The sequence below is a fragment of the Crocuta crocuta genome, unplaced genomic scaffold (assembly GCF_008692635.1).
Source record: "Crocuta crocuta isolate KB4526 unplaced genomic scaffold, BGI_CrCroc_1.0 scaffold408, whole genome shotgun sequence".
Classification (NCBI taxonomy): Eukaryota; Metazoa; Chordata; class Mammalia; order Carnivora; family Hyaenidae; genus Crocuta; species Crocuta crocuta.
In genome coordinates, this window is record NW_027527444.1 from 431,281 (window position 1) to 448,346 (window position 17,066).

The 17,066-nt window shown below is 58.3% G+C and overlaps 1 protein-coding gene across 1 annotated transcript in view; it reads right to left on the reverse strand.

Annotated features, from left to right (window-relative positions):
- The window catches only part of WDR86 (WD repeat domain 86), a gene marked incomplete at its 5' end in the record, with an annotated part of 18,424 nt that extends 1,626 nt beyond the window's left edge, over positions 1-16,798 (reverse strand). Inside the window, 5 exons of the mRNA XM_077761577.1 lie at positions 105-208; positions 1,903-2,038; positions 5,593-6,007; positions 8,321-8,462; positions 16,753-16,798. Coding sequence (XP_077617703.1) covers positions 105-208; positions 1,903-2,038; positions 5,593-6,007; positions 8,321-8,462; positions 16,753-16,798 — 843 coding nt within the window. The remainder of the gene's footprint in view (positions 1-104; positions 209-1,902; positions 2,039-5,592; positions 6,008-8,320; positions 8,463-16,752) is intronic.
- Positions 16,799-17,066: the final 268 nt, after the last annotated feature.

Here is a 17,066-nt window from a genome sequence, read left to right on the forward strand (position 1 = left end):
GTCGGGGTGTGGGGGGGAAGGGGCGGCCTACCCTCCCCACACAGCCAGCCAGCCGGGCACGCCCTGGCTCAAAGCCCGGGAGGGAGCCTGGCGGCAACGCCTACCTGGATGCAGTTGATGACGAAGGCGTGACCGCGGAACACCCTCTGCAGCGCTCCGGACTCGGCGTCGAAGGCGCGCGCGCGGGCGTCCCCGCTGCCCGTGAACACTGCGAACACAGGGCCACGCTGCCTCCACCCCCGCCCGGGGCCGCCGGGAGGGGCGGGGCGGGGCCAGCGACGCCCATCCGCCCGCCTTTCAGGGATGCCCTAGGTTCAAATAGGAACTAGCAGAAACCCCTTGAAAGGAGGGCACCTTCATTACCCTACTGCGTGCCTGGGAGTTCAGGGTGGCCACGACCACCACACCCCCTCCTCGCTTCGGAGCCAGATCCGCAGGACCGCGGCTGCTGAACCTTCCTTGGGCTTCAGGGCCTGCCTGCGCCGCCGTCTCAGGGGCTCCTACTCCGCCTGAGTACCTAACACCTCTCAGGCCATTTGGTGGAAGCCTTTTAAGTCTTCAGTGGGGCTTGGCTTCCCAGCTCTAAGCCCCTGCCTCGGGGTGGGGGCGGTCATCCACCCTGAGCAGCCTCCCCTTCCTCAGTAATGTCTCTTTGTCCTGTCTCTCTCTCCAAAATAACCCTGATTAATCCTGGAAGCAATATCCCAAATAAGAAATTTTATTATTCAGTCCTTCCTGCAGCTGTGGTCAAGGAGGTATAGGCAGAGACTTTGGGTAGGGCTTCCAAGAAAGATCTTTTCTTTTAATGTTTATTTTTGAGAGAGCGAGGGAGACACAGAATTGGAAGCAGGCTCCAGGTTCTAAGCTGTCAGCACGGAGCCCAATGCGGGGCTCGAACTCACAAACTCCTATATCATGACCTGAGCTGAAGTTGGCTGCTTAACCACCCAGGTGGCCCTAAGAAAGATCTTTAAAGCGACCTACTCAGCTGGAGCACCTGGGTGGCTCAGTCGGTTAAGCATCTGACTCTTGATTTTTGGCTCAGGTCATGATCGCACGTTTCGTGGGTTTGAGCCCCTTGTTGGGCTCACACTGACAATGAGGAGTCTGCTTGGGATTCTCTCTTCCTCTGTCTCTCTGCCCCTCCCCTGCTCATGCACGCACACTCTCTCTCTGTCTCTCTCAAAATAAATAAACTTTAAAAAAGAAAAAAGGACCTACTCAGCTAAGAGATGCATCCTTCTGCCCTTCCCCCTTCTTCCTGTCTGCCTAAAACATAACATGATGGCTGGAGCTCCAGCAGCTATCTTAAACCATGAGGCCCCCTAAAGGATAGAAGATACATGCTAAGGGTGATGTGCAAAGTGATGAAAGGAAACTGGGTGCCTGATTAACTTTGTGGAACTGTCAATCCCCCTCTACACTGCCAGCCTCTGAAATTGTACCTGAGAAAAATAAACCACTATTTCATTTAAAGCACTGTTATCTGGGCTCTTGTCTGTAGTCAAAGGTGACCTAATGCCAGGTGACCCCAAATGCACGTGGCCCTCACGTCTGGCTGAAGTAAGGAGTGTCTGTCTCATTTCGGGAATTAGAATGTGTCCATGAGGCAGTGCTCTTAACCCCGGGACTTCCGAACATTCCGGCTGCTGCACCTTCTTGTGGGGTGCAGGTAGGGAGGGATCCCCATGCCCTGGTTTGGACCTCCTTTGAAAATAACGCCGTTGGCAGTGTACATGGAGGCGGGGCTGCTGGACTGGCCACTGAGGCTCAAGAGAACAGTTGAGTGAGAAGTAGAGAAGCAGAGAGGCCCTGAGTGAGGGAGGATTTGGTAGGGGCGAGGAGTGGAGGGCACAGGCGGGTTGGGGCCGCGTGGGGACAGCCGGGACAAGAGTCACTTACAGGTGCCTGCGTGGTATTTGAGGGCGCTCACGCTGTGTCCGTGGGCTGCAAACGTGCGCACACGCTCCCCCGTGTCTGCCAGCCAGCACTTGACCGTCCTGTCTGCGCTGCCCGAGTACACGTGCCGGTTCACGAGCTGGGGTTGGGGAGGAAGGGAGGGAGATTCAGCGGCCCCCTCCGAATCGCTCTGGGTAACGGGGGAGGGGTATGTGCAGGTCTCACTGGAAACAGGATGGGCAGGAAGTGGCCCAGCCTGCGGGACCCACCCCACTGCCCACTCCAGCGCCCAAGAATCTTGTCACTTTGCCCTGGGCCAAGTCACTGACTCTGCTCCTCCGCTGCTTGGCCGGTAGATAAAAATCCTGCCACCTCCTTTCCGGNTTCGCAACATTGTTATTCCGGCTACAGCCGTTCCCTACGGAGGAGCAAGTAGGGCCTGGGAAGGTCAACGTGAATCCACCTGCAGCCACCAGGTGTTCCCGGCCCGGAACGGGCTCCGGGGGCGGGGCTCTCACTCTGCACATTTGCACGCAGAAGTGCAGAAAGAGAAAGGTCTAGAAGTAACTTGACTGGCCACAGTGTATCCGAGGTAGATCTTTGCTAGGACCAGAGCTGGACACCCAGGGGCCGTCACTGGGTCCTGACTTCCTGCTCCTGGGGCCGCCCTGGAGGGGAGGGAGGAGGCCCTGGAGACAGGCTTCCCCACTTCCCGGTGCCCCAGCTCGCACTGGAGTGGCGTTCACGGCCCTGCTTGGTGTGGTGGGAGGTACGGAAAGGGCCTGGGACAGAAGGGAAGGGGCTTGGGGAGGCCCCCTCACAGGAGCAACCCTTTGCCAAGGTGGCGTCCTGTCCCAAGGGAAGTGCAGACTGTTCAGATAATCATGCAGGTTCCGGGGGCGCCTGGGTGGCTTAGTCGGTTAAGCGTCCGACTTTCGCTTAGGTCATGATCTCGCGGTTCGTGGGTTCGAGCCCCGCGTCGGGCTCTGTGCTGACTGCCAGCTCAGAGCCTGGAGCCTGTTTCAGTCTGTGACTCCCTCTCTCTCTGACCCTCCCCTGCTCACGCTGTCTCTCCCTCTATCTCTCCTAAAAATAAATAAAACATTAAAAAAAAAATAAAAAAAAAATCATGCAGGTTCCGCGAGGTGCGGCGATGCGAGGAGGGCAGGCGCTAAGCCCCAGGGAGAGCTAGCTGTTCGTGGCCGTGCTGGGGGCCCAGAGACCCCCGGAAGCTTAGGAAAGATGAGGCCCTTCTCCCGGGGCAGCAGGCAGCCGGCTGGAGCACGGGCGGGCTGGCCACCGGCATCCTCCGGGTCCCCCGCGCCCTCCTCCCGGCCACACCTGCCCGGTGACCGCCACACTCTGGGCCGCCTCCCACTCCGGTTCCCACGGCTGACCCGCTTTCCGCGTCTCATCCGCCGGTTTAAATCCCGGAGGACGAGACTCTCGCTAGGCCAGGTCATAGCTCCGTCCGCAGCCACGGCGCCGGTCACACCTGGCTTCGGGCCANTCGGGCCCTCTCTTCCGGTCCTAACGGTTTACGACTGGCCCCGGCCACCGAGCCTGACTCCTGGCCTCTCTTATTGGTGGTCATCACTCGGTCTTTTCCCATCCGTGGCACCCCCCCCAGGGGCCCGGGGCCCGCCCATCCACAAGGGCGGGGACAGGAAAGAGGGTCTTCCCAAGCCTGCCTGGTTCCCCCAGCCTGAGGCCGGAGCCCATGGGCGCCCGGTTCTCGCTGTCCCCCCGAGGGCCCTGGGCACATGCCACCTGCCCCAAGTCCTCTCTGCCCTAAAAGCGCCCCAGCGCCGATCCGTCCTCTTCCTCTGCGACCAGGCCGCCCCCACGGTGCCTGCACCCTGCCTGGTGTTTCCCCACCGCCCCCAGCACCTGTCACTCCAGGGGCAGCCCCAGGCCCGCCGCGGGTCGCTGAGACCCCGTGCCGCCAGGGCAGGGGGAGGACACCTCCTGCTCCCCACGGAGGGTCCCCAACAACGCGGGGCCTGGCACACTGGGTTTAAACGTGACCACGTGGCGCAAGTTCAAGGCACACACTGGAGGCCAAGGAAATGCTCTGAGCGTGTTGTCCTTGGCTGCCAGGGGCCTCGCTGTTCCCTTCGGCCGCTTCCCGAGGGGATGCCCCGNCCAGCGTGGGGAGGCCGGGGAGGCCCGAGGCAGGTGGGGGGGCGGCACACAGACCCTGACAGGGGCCTCTCACAAAGGACGGGTCCTGCAAGACTTCCCTCAGCCGAGGCGGCTCTGAGGGGACGGGGCCCCCACGGGCTGCGTCCCTGCCACGTGACCCGCCCAAAAGACGGCAGGGTGAGGCGTGGGGCCCAGGACTCTGCCGTGGAGGCCCCGGGGGGGTGCACGCCTCCCCCCCACCCCCCAGCTCACAGCAGCAGGTGCGCAGGGGAAGAGGAGCCGCCGGGCCAGGCTGCAGGGCGCAGCTCGGGAAAAGTGCCAGAAGGGGCTCCCCGACTCCACCCCGGTTCAGGCCCCGTCACACCTTTATAAGCTACCGGTCACGAGTACAGGTGACGTGTTCAGTCCCAGGTACCGATCCACCTCGGCCCCTTACCAGCTGTGAGGTGTCAGGCAAGGTGCCGACCTTCTCTGAGCTTCTGCCCTCTCATGTGCGCAAAGAGAATATATAAGCACAGGCAGCATGTCTGTGAGATGAACAGGCAGCAGCTGTAGAATGACCGGAGAGGCGCCCAGAACAATCTATGCAGCGGGCACTGTGCCGAGTCTGCCGCTAACCATCAGATCCTCCCCGCCACCGGGGGTGGGCACGACTTCACACGCAGAAGCCCTGAGCCAAAATGTCGGGGCGGGATGGGTTTCAGGAGCTTTCAGATTTTAGCAACTCGCTCCTGTCTACAGCAGAAAGGAGGCATATGGCCAGGAAGGGGGAAAAGTGAATCGCAAGTAACCTCTTAGCCGTCCAGGCTTTGCCGCCAAGTACATTTTGATGCCGAGCCTAAACTTTTAAAGAACACTTCATGTTTTGGAACTTTCGGATTTAGGGATTATGGGCCGGGGCTTGTGGGTTTGTGGACATAATCCTCACTTAACATGTAAACCCTAGTATCTGTGAACGTGATTGTATCTGGGGACACAGTCTTGAAGGAGGTGAAAATGAATTCATTAGGGTGGGAATCTCATCCGGAAGGACTGGCATCCTTATAAGAAGAGGAATTCTGGGGGCGCCTGGGTGGCTCAGTCAGTTAGGCATCCGACTTTGGGTCAGGTCATGATCTCACGGTTCGTGGGTTCCACCCCTAAGTCGGGCTCTGTGCTGACAGCTCAGAGCCTGGAACCTGCTTCGGATTCTGTGTCTCCCTCTCTCTCTCTGCTCCTCCCCTGCTCATGCTCCGTCTCTCTCTCAAAAATAAATAAACGTTAAAAACAAAAAAAAATAGAGGGATTCTGGATGCAGAGGGAAGACTGTGAGAGGACACAGGGAGACGTCTGACGACAATCCGCACCTTGATCTTGGACTTGAGCCTCCAGGACCGTGAGACAATCAGTCTCTGTCGTCTAAGCCCCCCAGTCCGTGGTACTTTGTTACACGGGCCACACTGACTACTACACCGGGCCAGGGCAGCAGCGTGGCGCCCGTCGGGCGGAGGCCCCCCCACCCGGGCCCCACCCCTCCTGACAGCCAGGCAAGGGCCCGGCGGCTCTCACCTCCAGACAGATGACAGAGCCCTGGTGCTCCCTGAACACCCGCAGCTGCTCCCCGCTCAGGATGTCCCAGGCGCGGATGGTGGCGTCGGTGCTGCCGGTGAAGGCCGTGTGGCCGGGCGCGTCCAGCACCAGGCAGAGCACGGCGCCCGTGTGGCCCTGCAGCGTCTGCTGGCAGCGGCCACTGGCCGCCTGCCACACCCGGGCCGTGCCGTCCGTGCTGCCCGTCACCAGCAGCCCCCCGGCCTCCTCGGCGCAGGGAGCCCCGGGCAGGTCCCAGGGGGCCGAGTAGGCGAGGGTCAGCACGCAGTTGCGGTGGCCCCTGAACTCCTGGGACACCTTCCCTGCGGCCACGCTCCAGGCTCGCGCTGTCCGGTCGTAGGAGCTGCTGAACAGCTGGTCATTGGCCACCAGGATTCTGGTGGGAAGAGGGAAAGGCGGGCGTCAGGGGTCAGGCCGCGCAGGGCGCCCCGCAGCCCGTCACGGGGACCCTCGGGCCGGTGTCCTACGTGTGCAGGGAGCCCAGGGAGCCTCGTGGGGGAGAGCGGAGTTCACCCCCGCGCGGGACAAAAGGCCTGCCAAGCAGGAAACGGTCCCGATGCGCGGTCTCATTCTGATAAACGTGCACGTCTGCACAAGGTCAGAGGCCCTGAGCCCGCCCAGGGGAGCCGCTGCGGCGGCAGCTGGAACGCCGTGTGGCCAGCGTGGGGGCGGCGCGGTCGGGACCCCGCACCTCACCGTCAGAGGCACCTCGCAACCCCCCTCTGCCGCCGAGCCTGGCGCGGGTAGGGGGCGAGCCGGACCTCAAGGAGAGCCCACCTCCCGCCTGCGCACGGCCCCCGTCGCTCTCCTCTGGGCGGTTCATATGCTCTGGGGGCCCAGGTCTCGCCCGGTCGGGCCCGGCACGAGAAGGCAGGGACCCCGGGCCTGGTCGGTGCCCCCCCAAACGCACACACCTGGCCTGGCTCTGGAAACACGGGAAGAAGTGAATTCCACATCATGGCCTCAGGGACACTGCATGTTTGTGAGCACTTACTTAGGAATACAGTTACTAAGCCTTAGCATTTACTCACAACTACCAGTTTGTTTTTAAGTTTATTTCTTTACTTTGAGAGAGAGAGAGAGAAAGAGAGAGAGAGATCAGGGGAGGGGCAGAGGAGAGGAAGGGAGAGAGAGAGAGAGAGAGGGAGAGAATCCCAAGCAGGCTCCACACTGTCAGCACAGAGCCTGTCGTGGGTCTCGACCCCACGAACCGTGAGATCATGACCTGGGCTTAAACCAAGAGTCCGACGTTTAACCGACTGAGCCCCCCAGGTGCCCGCAGACCTATCAGTGTAGAAGAGCAACCTGTCAGAAGTGGTGTGTGTGTATGTGCGTTTGTGCGTGAGCACACATGTGCTTGCGTGTGCGTGAACACGTGTGTGTTGAGTGTGTGCTCAGGAGAGTCTACGCCTGGCAGACCATCATTTCTAGCCTGGTTTGCTGTTGAGGAGCAGCTACAACCTGAGGGCAAGCCACCCACCCGCCCAGGGCCCCAGCAGGAGAGTCCGCTCTTTTCCTCAGTCACTACCTTCTGGAAATGGAAGAGCTTCTGGAAATGGCCAGCAGGAGGCGTGACCCCCTCGGCCACCTGTGTCGTCTGGGGCCCTGATCCTCAGTGTCTGGACCTCGCTTGCTCTAGCTAAAGAGGCAGGGGAATAGAAGCCCAGAGTCTGCGGGCGCCCGGTGGCTCAGTCGGCACAGCGTCTGACTTCAGCTCAGATCATGAAATCAGTGCGTGGGTTTGAGCCCCACGTCGGGCTCTGTGCTGACCGTGTCGAGCCTGCTTCGGATTCTGTGTGTGTGTGTATGTGTGTGTGTGTGTGTGAGAGAGAGAGAGAGAGAGAGAGAGAGAGAGAGACCTGGCTCCTGCCCTGTTGGCACAGCTGGTACTCCAGCCAGTTAATGGTCAGTCTGGCCCCCTTCCCTCCCACCGAGCCCTAAACCACTAGGCCAGCTTCTCACCCTGACCCAGCAGCCTGTGAAAAGCTCACACTGGCAGCTTGTGGCTGAGAGCAGCCCTCCGTCTCCACCGGCCCCCGCCCAGCCCCTGACCCCTTTCCCTGACTCAGCACACCTCCCCCCAGGAACCTCCCACCCCCACCAGCGAGGCCTCAATGGCTTGCAGGCCTGCAGGCGGGTGCCCATCCCCCTGGTTATGCCGGCACTCCCTCCGGAGTTTAAAACAGCCACTACAAGTTACATAAATAGTGTCAAATTGATCTGATCAGCACAGGAATTTTCACGGCTCAGCTCAGACCCAAATTCAAGAAGGAAAAATTCAGACCTCCTTGAGAAGGAGGGGGGCGGATATTTCAACAACAACACGGAAAGGAGAGGTTTAAAAACACTCCGGGCTCCATCCTCCAACAATCCCCATCTTGGCCCCAAGCAAGCCCCCGGTCCACCCTCAGGGACCCACCGAGCCATTTCCTCGGGAAGCCGTTCCCATCAGGAGGGGCCGTGGCCTCCAGGGCCTTTCCCGTGCCAGGCCGTGCAGCATGCCCGCCGGGGCCCCCACGTGGGGCGGCCCTTCCCCGACGTCCACCTCCTGATCCCCCACGTGCAGCCCCGGGGACATCCGTCCTGAGCCTCCCACAGCCACGTGCTCCCGACCTCCGCACACGTCCGGGGCAGGGAGGCTCCCCCAGGGAAGTCAGTTCCTCCAGGGCGGGGCCCCGGCCTCGCTGACCTGTTCACGATGGACGTGTGCCCTCGAAACACCTGCAGGCACTGCCCGGTCTGCACGTCCCACTTCCGGATGGTACAGTCCGCGCTGCACGTGAAGGCGGCCTCGTCTTCCAGCTGGCAGAAGGTCACGTAGCTCTCGTGGCCTGCAGGCGAGGGGGACACGTGAGCATCCCAGGCCGTGGCCACTCGCGCCTCCCTCCTGCCAGGAGAGCGGGGGNAGGAGCGATGGGGCGCCACAAGACCAGAGGGCACTGTCCCTGCCCCCCGATCTTTTTAAAAATATTTATTTTGAGAGAGAGCACGCAGGGGAGGGGCAGAGAGAGGAGAGAGAATATCCAGCAGGCTTCGCACGGTCAGCACAGAGCCTGAGGCAGGGCTCGAAGCCACAAACTGCAATCACGACCTGAGATCAAGAGTTGTCACGAACTGAGCCCCCCAGGCGCCCCCACCCCCGCCTTCTGTTCCCTCCTCTCCCTCTCTCTTCCTCCTCCCTCCTCTTCTTCTCTCCCCCTTCCTCACTGGCTCCTTTCAGTCTTCAAACTTTGTAGGCCTTTAAATTCACTCAGTCACTGAACAAACCCAGTGTCCCAGAGGCAGGCAGAAGAGAGGCCCAGGGCACACCTGGCCTGCGGGGCCGGAGCGCCCGGCTTAGCTCCCGGCGCAGGCTCGGTCTCAGCCCTCCGCACCCCCTTTTCCTCATGTGCCCTGGGGACAGTTAACAGTGCCCACCTCACGGGTCCATGACGGTGGCTGTTCCTGCGTTTGGGAAGAGACAGTGGTCCCAAAGGAATCAGGCCCTGATTCTTGGAAACTAGATTTGTCCCCTTACTTGGGGGGGGGGGAGAGAAAAAAAAAAAGACGCCTTTGCAGATGTATGAAGGATTCTGCGATGGGGATTACCAAGGTGGCCAGAAATGTCACCACAAGCGTCCCTGTAAGAAGGGGCAGAGGGAGATGTGAGGAACCTAGAGAGGAGACACTGTGGAGACAGAGCAGAGTGACAGCAAGGTGCCCTGCACACACGGCCGATGCTGCACGAGCCAGGGGCGCCCGCGGCCGCCAGAAACTGGCCGGGGCAACCAGCTGTCCCCTGCAGGGTCCGGAGGGGCAGCGACCCTGCGACACCTCGATCTTGGCCCGGCGACGCCGGTTTTGGATTGCTGGCTTCCAGAACTGAGCCAGAATGAACTTGTGTTTCAGGGCGCCCGGTGGTCAGAGCAGCCATAGGAGACTAACACATGATTAGTTACAAACAGAGACAACTAGGGCTCCTTCCCTGCCTTCGAAGAGAGCACTGGCCCCGGAGGGGACACAGTCAGCGACAGGACACAGCTGGACAGGGCACGACGGCACAACAGGGCTGAAGCCTGGGTGATGCAGAGCAGGAAGGGTCTACGCGGTGCCGTGTGGGGAGGGAGAGAAGATGTCACACACCAACGCGGGGGGACCCGAGGCCAGAACTTAGGTGCTCGGCAGAAGTGGTGGATCCGGCACCGATCCAGAGAGGGTGGAGGTCTAGGCCAGAGGGAGGGCCACACGGAGCCTGGGGTCTCGGCCAAGTGCACCTGCCCGTCCGTCTGCTTGGTGTAATCATCAGTCTTCTGTCACCCTGGCTGTGGGATTGAGGCTAACCAAGTAGACGTCAGGTGTCCGGTCCCAGGAGGCTTGTCCTTCAGGTCAACACGTTTCCAGCTCGGACAACCACTCTCAATAGCAAACGGAAGCGGGGTGTATTTTTAGGAGGATCCAGGGACCGGAACATCAATAGAATCAAAGGAATGTCAGACCTAAGATCCATTTCACAGAGGAGGAAACTGAGGAATTCAAATACCTACACGTGTGGGCCATGTTAATTACAGGGGGCTCAGTCGGTTGAACGTCCAACTCTTGATTTTGGCTCAGGTCGTGATCCCAGGGTTGTGGGCTCGAGCCCTGTGTCAGGCTCCGTGCTGAGCACGGAGCCTGCTTGAGATTCTCTCTCTCTCCCTCTCTCTCTCTTACACACACAAATAAATAAAGTGGTATCAGACAGGAATTTAGAATCTCCTGGGCAGTTTCAAGCTGATCTGCACTTTTCGGGGGGGCCTGGGTTTTAGTTCAGTTGCTCTTGGACCTCCCTGAGTCTAGGAAACATAATTTAAAAAACAAAAGGAAGGAAGACATGTTACCCAGTCTTCTTGGATAGCATATCCCAGGCCTCTGAGAGAAAAACGTTTGTGTGAATTAAGTAAACACTTGAAGAGGGTGCAGATTATGTTTCCCTTAAAACACACGTCAGTTTAAATGTCGAGGGCAAAATGTGTTTGGCAAAACACGGCCCAGCTCTTTCGCCAACCCCCAGAATGTTTATAAAATATTTTACGATTGTCAACAAGCTCTCCCTGAAACCAGAGCTGCCGTGGGGACAGGGGTGGGGCGGGGGCGCTCAGCGCAGTCTAAGGGGCCACCTGGCCTGCCCAGCCTGGCGGGAAGGCAGCCCGGTGTCCCCAGGGTGGCCGGTGCGGGCACGCCCCGTGGTCCTCCTCCACGACCCTGTGCGGCCCGGGGCCAACCAAGCCCAGAGTCACTTCCGCACGGGCGTCAGCCCCATTCTGGCTTTTTCTGTCCCGTCTCAACAGCATCTGACAGCAGGAAGGCAAAGTGCCAAGGGCCCGTGAAGCCAAGAAAAGCACCGAGAACCAGTGTGGCAAGTAAACCATGGCGCCTGCGCTCAATGAAGCCACAGCCACTGGCCCAGGGATGAGAAGGCCGTGAGATGGGGGACCCATGATACGACCTGCGGAAGTAACAGCAACAGATATATACGATAAAAATATAAACAGCTAGAAACAAAGACTTGACGAAGAAAAGAGTCAGTAATGAAAAGAATTTTTTCAGTGTAAAAAAAAAAATCTCATGTCTGAAGCTGGGCCGGGCCGACCCCCTGCTCTCCCGGGAGCCTGGCCCTGGGCTGGCTTGAGGCTCCCAGCAGCGGTCAAGGCCCTCCCGGGGACAAGCCCCTCCCTGCACGCCAGGCACCTCCCGAAAACCTGCACTGAACGAGCCCCAGCTCCGAGCCCTGCCCGCAGACTGTACGACATGGTCCACCGCCCATGGCCTGCAGGGTCACCCAGGGACGGGGGGAGGGGAAGCTGGGGGGAAGGAGGGTCCATCAAGTCTCCAGGGACCCCAGTGTCGCTGCCACCGCCACCACGAGCTGTTGGAATTGTGTAGCATAAGCAAAATAAAGCCCAGCTAAAAATAAACATTTTCGAAGGGATAAAGAACGCAGATACGATGCAGCTATTCTGTTCAAAAGGACACGCTGAGGCTCGGGGTTTTCTGTTTCTGCCGGCGTCGCCGGCCCTCCCCGCCTCCCTGGCAGTGCCCCCCAGACTCGCAGGAGGTTCAGAGTCAAAGCGGCCCCCCCCACTGGCCGCCCAGGGTCCGCGGTGGTGGAGGTGGGCTGGCGCGGGCACCACCCGACCTGGAACCCACATTTGACGAACTCGGCTTGAAAAGCGGGTCCTCCCTGCCCTCTGTGTCCCTGCAAGTCTTAGGTCTACCCCTGTGGGTCTTCAGGCTGCGCAGTGCGACTCCCCTACCCCTTTGGGGCTCCCTGGCCTCCCAGTGGTCCCCAGGGGTCAGACGGCTGGCGGCCCAGCAGGAGGCTCTGGGGCAGGGTGTTGGCCTGGAGCCATCACACCCTCCCTGGAGGGGCGGTGAGCTTCCCACCCTTCAGTCTAGGAGCGATGATGGCCCTGCTGGTACAGCCACAGGCCCGGCGGCCCCCCTCTACGGTGCCCACACTGGGCAAGGGTCTCTTCGTTAAACTCCCCTTGAGCTACCATCTTGGGGGTACCATTTTGTGTCTTGCAGGACCCGCCTCGTGGAGCCGCCTGGTGACGTGTCCCAGCAAGTCAGAGCAGTGACCCCAGAGTATGGAAGGGGTGGCTGAAGTGCACAGTGTCTGACAAAACCAGCAAAGACCCCGCCTCGGGTTACCTGCCCTGAGCTCCCAGCCAGGGCCACCACTGCCGCCACAGGGGCTGTCCTGCCAGCCTCTCAGCCCACACCCTCCACCAGGCTGCCTCCATCGGTGAGCTCCTCCATCTGCACCCTCCGCACCCGCAGGGAGCTCCCCGCCCCCCAGGCAGTGATCTCCCAAGAGCTGAAGAATGAATTACCAGCCTGGGCTTCCTTCTCATCCACCCCTAAAACAGACTGCATTTCGATGGAATTCTTCCTTGATGGGGAAAAAGTCACTAAAGATTTATGTCTGGGAGCCTTCCCTGTGCCCTCTCCCCCCCGCCCCCATGCTTCTTTAAAAACATGTAGGAGATGATTCAGGAAGCCCACTTCTGGGGATCTACACAAAGGGTCCGAAAGAGATGTTTGCACGCCCAAGTTCACGGCAGCACTGCTCACGATAGTCAAGTGAGAGCAACCCAAGGGTCCGCTGACAGATGAATGGGCCAAAAAGTGTGCACAACAGAACAGTTCGCAGCCTGCAAAAGGAAGGAAATCCTGACACCTGGCTCAGCATGGGGGCGACCTCAAGGACATCCTGCTAAGTGAGCCGAGCAGGGCACAAAAAGAGAAACACTGTATGCCTGCACTTGTACGGGGTCCCCGGGGCAGTCAGAGCCACAGAGGCAGAGCAGAATGCATGCGGGGGGCAGGGAATGCCAAAGGCTGCGGGGGGGAAGAAATGGGGTTATTGCTCAAAGAAGACTCCGTTTCAGTTTTACAAGATGAAAAAGTTCTGGAGACAGATAGTGGCAACGGCAGTAGATTAGGAAAGTTTAATTCTCTTCGAACTGCATGCTTAAAAATGGTAAAGACGGTAAATTTGATGCTACATGTTTTCTATTATAGTTAAAAATTGGGGCGCCTGGGTGACAGTCGGCTAAGCATCCACTTTCGGCTCAGATCGTGATCTCTCGGCTCCTGAGTTCAAGCCCGATGACGAGCTCTCTGCTTTCTCTGCCTGCTTCAGATCCTCTCCCTCTTAGTGTCCCTCCCCTGCTCTCTCTCTCTGTCTCTCGCAGAAATAAACGAACATTAAAAAACTGGGTGGCTGTCAGTTAAGCGTCGGACTTTGGCTCAGGGTCATGATCTCGTGGTTTGTGGGTTCAACCCCTGCGTCGGGCTCTGTGCTAACAGTTCAGAGCCTGGAGGCTGTTTTGGATTCTGGGTCTCCCTCTCTCTCCACCTCTCCTCCACTTGTGTTCTGTCTCTCTCTCTCAAAAATAAATAAAACATTAAAAAATAAATAAACATAAAAAAATAAAGATAAATAAAATTGTCCATTCCATTCCAGGCCTCCCTGGGCCCGGAGGTGAGCCCTAACTACCCAAGCTCATGGACTTCCTGCTCATCTGAAGTTCAAGTGCACAAAGCGGGTTTAGCAATCCAACCTTCAAGTTCCCTGGGGCAGCACCGCCCAATCGAACACAGCACAGTCAAGGGAGGGGTGCAGGCTCCAGCCAAGGCCACCTTGGGTGTGTCAACGTGGAAGCACCGGCTAGCCCTTGGGAACCTCAGTCTCCTCATCCACTAATGGGGATAATGAGGCTGTGAGAAGCAAATGAGGAAGAGCTTTGGAGCTGGCCAGGTACAGGGCCAGCGAGACGCTTGTATTTGGTTCGGGTATGTTGGTGTGGGCACGGGGGACTAATAGGAATCAGGAACTATCTATTTATTCAGCGTTTTAATCCCCTCCCCCCTACACAACCTCATAAGGCTACATGACTCTTTCATCACCCCCAATTCACAGAAAAAGAAACTGAGGCACGAGAAGTTAAGTAATGAGATGCCAGTGGGAGCAGCCCAGCTCCAGAGCCCCTTCTATTAACGGTCCCTCCCGCTCCCTGGTGGCGAGTAGGGGTCGCCCAGATGGGCACCCACCAAGGCTTCCAGTAATTAGGAGTGTGCAGTGTGTTGACATGGAATTAAAAGCAAAGAGCACCCCTACCGTCGTAGAAGATGCTGTTAGAAGCCAAGGAGGCAACCACAGCGGCTTGGCACCTTCCAGCTGGGTCCCTTCCCACATAGGAACAGACCAGGGCAGGGACTGCCATTTTGGGAAATGCTGCTTATCCCATTGAGCCAATGAAGTGCCCCAAATGAGTAGGTACTGGGGGCGCCTGGGTGGCTCAGTCGGTTAAGTGTCCACCTTGGGCTCAGGTCATGATCTTACAGTCGGTGGGTTCGAGCCCCGCGTCAGGCTCTGTGCTGACAGCTCAGAGTCCGGAGCCTGTTTCTGATTCTGTGTCTCCCTCTCTCTCTGTCCCTCCCCCGATCACCCTCTGTCTCTCAAAATAAAATAAAGACATAAAAGAAAATTTTTTTAAATGAGTAGGTACACAATGGATAAAAGAGAAAAAGAGGGGGAAAGAATAATTAATAACTACATTAAATGCAATTCTTCCCCTTACAGAATAATTGACAGTTAAGCTTGCTTTTTTCATCTAGAACTCACCAACTACATTTGAAAGCCAGTTCCATTTTCTTTGCAAAAAAATTTTTTTAATGTTTATTTCTGAGAGAGAGAGAGAGTGCAGGCAGGGGAGGTGCAGAGAGAGAGGGAGACACAGAATCTGAAGCAGCTCCAGGCTCTGAGCTGTCAGCACAGAGCCCGAGCTGGGGCCCCAACCCAGGAACGGCAAGATCATGACCTGAGCCAAAGTCGGAGCTTAACCCACTGAGCGACCCAGGTGCTCTCAGTTCCATTTTCTGAAAAAGCAGAGCGGCTGCGAGGAGACAGGGCTGCTGCACACCTGAACTGACTCTTTTCTAAGTTACTATTAGAACTTCATGACTTAACGATAAGGCAAGATTATTCTGTCCCTTGTGTGCATGAAAATTCTTGAAGCGCCAATCTGTACAGGAGCGGAAACAAATCGGGCAGAGATGGGGAGCAGTTGCTTAGTTGGATGGAGGGTTCCTGTTCGGGGGGATGGCTCTCGGCCAGGGCACAGAGCGTCAGGCAGAGCGGGTGTTAGTGTCCTCAGCAGACAAGCCACCAGGAGGGCCACAAAGTGGGTGTCTGGGCTGCCAGGCTGGATGGTGAGGACAGGGTAGAGCTGGGCGGGNGTGAGAGCTGGGCGGGAGGGCGGGTCCTGGGGGCTCAGTCCACGCTCTGGAGGGGCCCTGAGTGCCGAGTCACATGCCCACCAGCCCACAACCACCCTGGGAAGGCCTGGAGCTCAACTGGGGAGGAAACCCACCTACGAACCGGAGGGGCACCAGGCCCGAGGGCTCCCTGGGTCACTGTGCATCAGATCCACCCACAAGCTTGTTAGAAGTGCAAATTCTAGAGCCCTCCACCATGGGCCCACTGACTGCGAGCTGGGAATGTACGTGTCTGAAATCCCTCCAGACAAGTCTGATGTTTGAGGAGCAAGGCAGCGAGATTTTCAATTTTGAACAGATCTGGGGCGCCCCGGGGGGCTCACTCGGTTAAGCGTTGGGCTTCGGCTCAGGTCATGATCTCGAGGTTTGTGACTTTGATTCCCGCACCAGGCTCTGTGCTGACAGCTCGGAGCCCAGAGCCTGCTTTGGATTCTCTGTCTCCTTCTCTCTCTGCCCTCCCCTGCTCATGCTCTGTCTCTCTCCATCTCTCAAAAATGAATAAACACTAAAAACATTTTTTCTTAAATACATTTTGAACAGGGGGCGCCTGGGTGGCTCAGTGAGTTAAGCGTCCGACTTCGGCTCAGGTCATGATCTCCCAGTTCGTGGGTTCGAGCCCCGCGGCGGGCTCTGTGCTGACAGCTCAGAGCCTGGAGCCTGCTTTGGGTTCTGTGTCTCCCTCGCTCTCTGCCCCTCCCCCTGCAAGCACTCTCTCTCAAAGAAAAAAAAAATGTAAATAAATTTTGAGCAAACTCAGGTCAGTGCCCGTCCATCTGTGTGACTTCGTGGGGGGGGGGGTGGCAGGAACAATGTGTGTTAGTTTGTAACAGAATTACCCTTATCCACGCCCACTGCCAAGTAACAGACAATCTACAATTCATTTCTCCCAGGCTTGGAAATATCCACCATAACTGCTTTTATTGAAAACCAATAGGGTCAATACCCACCAATAACGAGGCTCTCTGTGCCGACATGGGCTGGAAGACCCCGGGGAGGCCACCCAGAATTTGCTGAGTATTAGTAACCACAGCGCGAGAGCCGTGTGCTTCAAGAGGGTTACTACCTGCTCTCAGACAGCAGCCAGGGAGAGGGACCTCGCAGCCCCGCAGTGTGGACATGTCACGGGGACCCAGGGTAAGAAATGCATCCGTCCGCCTCCAGTGTGACCAAGTACACGTATATAAACCAATACGTACGTATTTGTGAATCTTTCACAAAACAACCGGTACGCGTACTACGTGTGTTTCCAAGCATGCTAACCCCCTCCCACCTTTCGGGGAAACTTTGATCGTCCCCCTCCTACACCCCTTCATTTACCAGCAGAAGAAGCGAAGCGGCAGAGAGAGCAGGGCAGGAAGGGCGGTCAGATGGGGAAGGGAGGGGCTTCAAATTTCAACGCTCCCCTCCCCTCCACAGGCTGCGTGACCCCGGGCAGCTTACTTCCGGAATGCCTCAGTTTCCCTGTCTGCACGAGTGGGATAACAGGAGCGTGAGGACTGCACACCGCAGAGTTCAGCGCCGCGGGGGGGGGGGGGACTCAGCAAGCCCGGGTGGTGACCACAATGGCTCCGAGAGGAAACGTCCCGGCCAAAGGCCGCAGGGACCTCGAGACCCGGGAAGGCGCTGCCCGG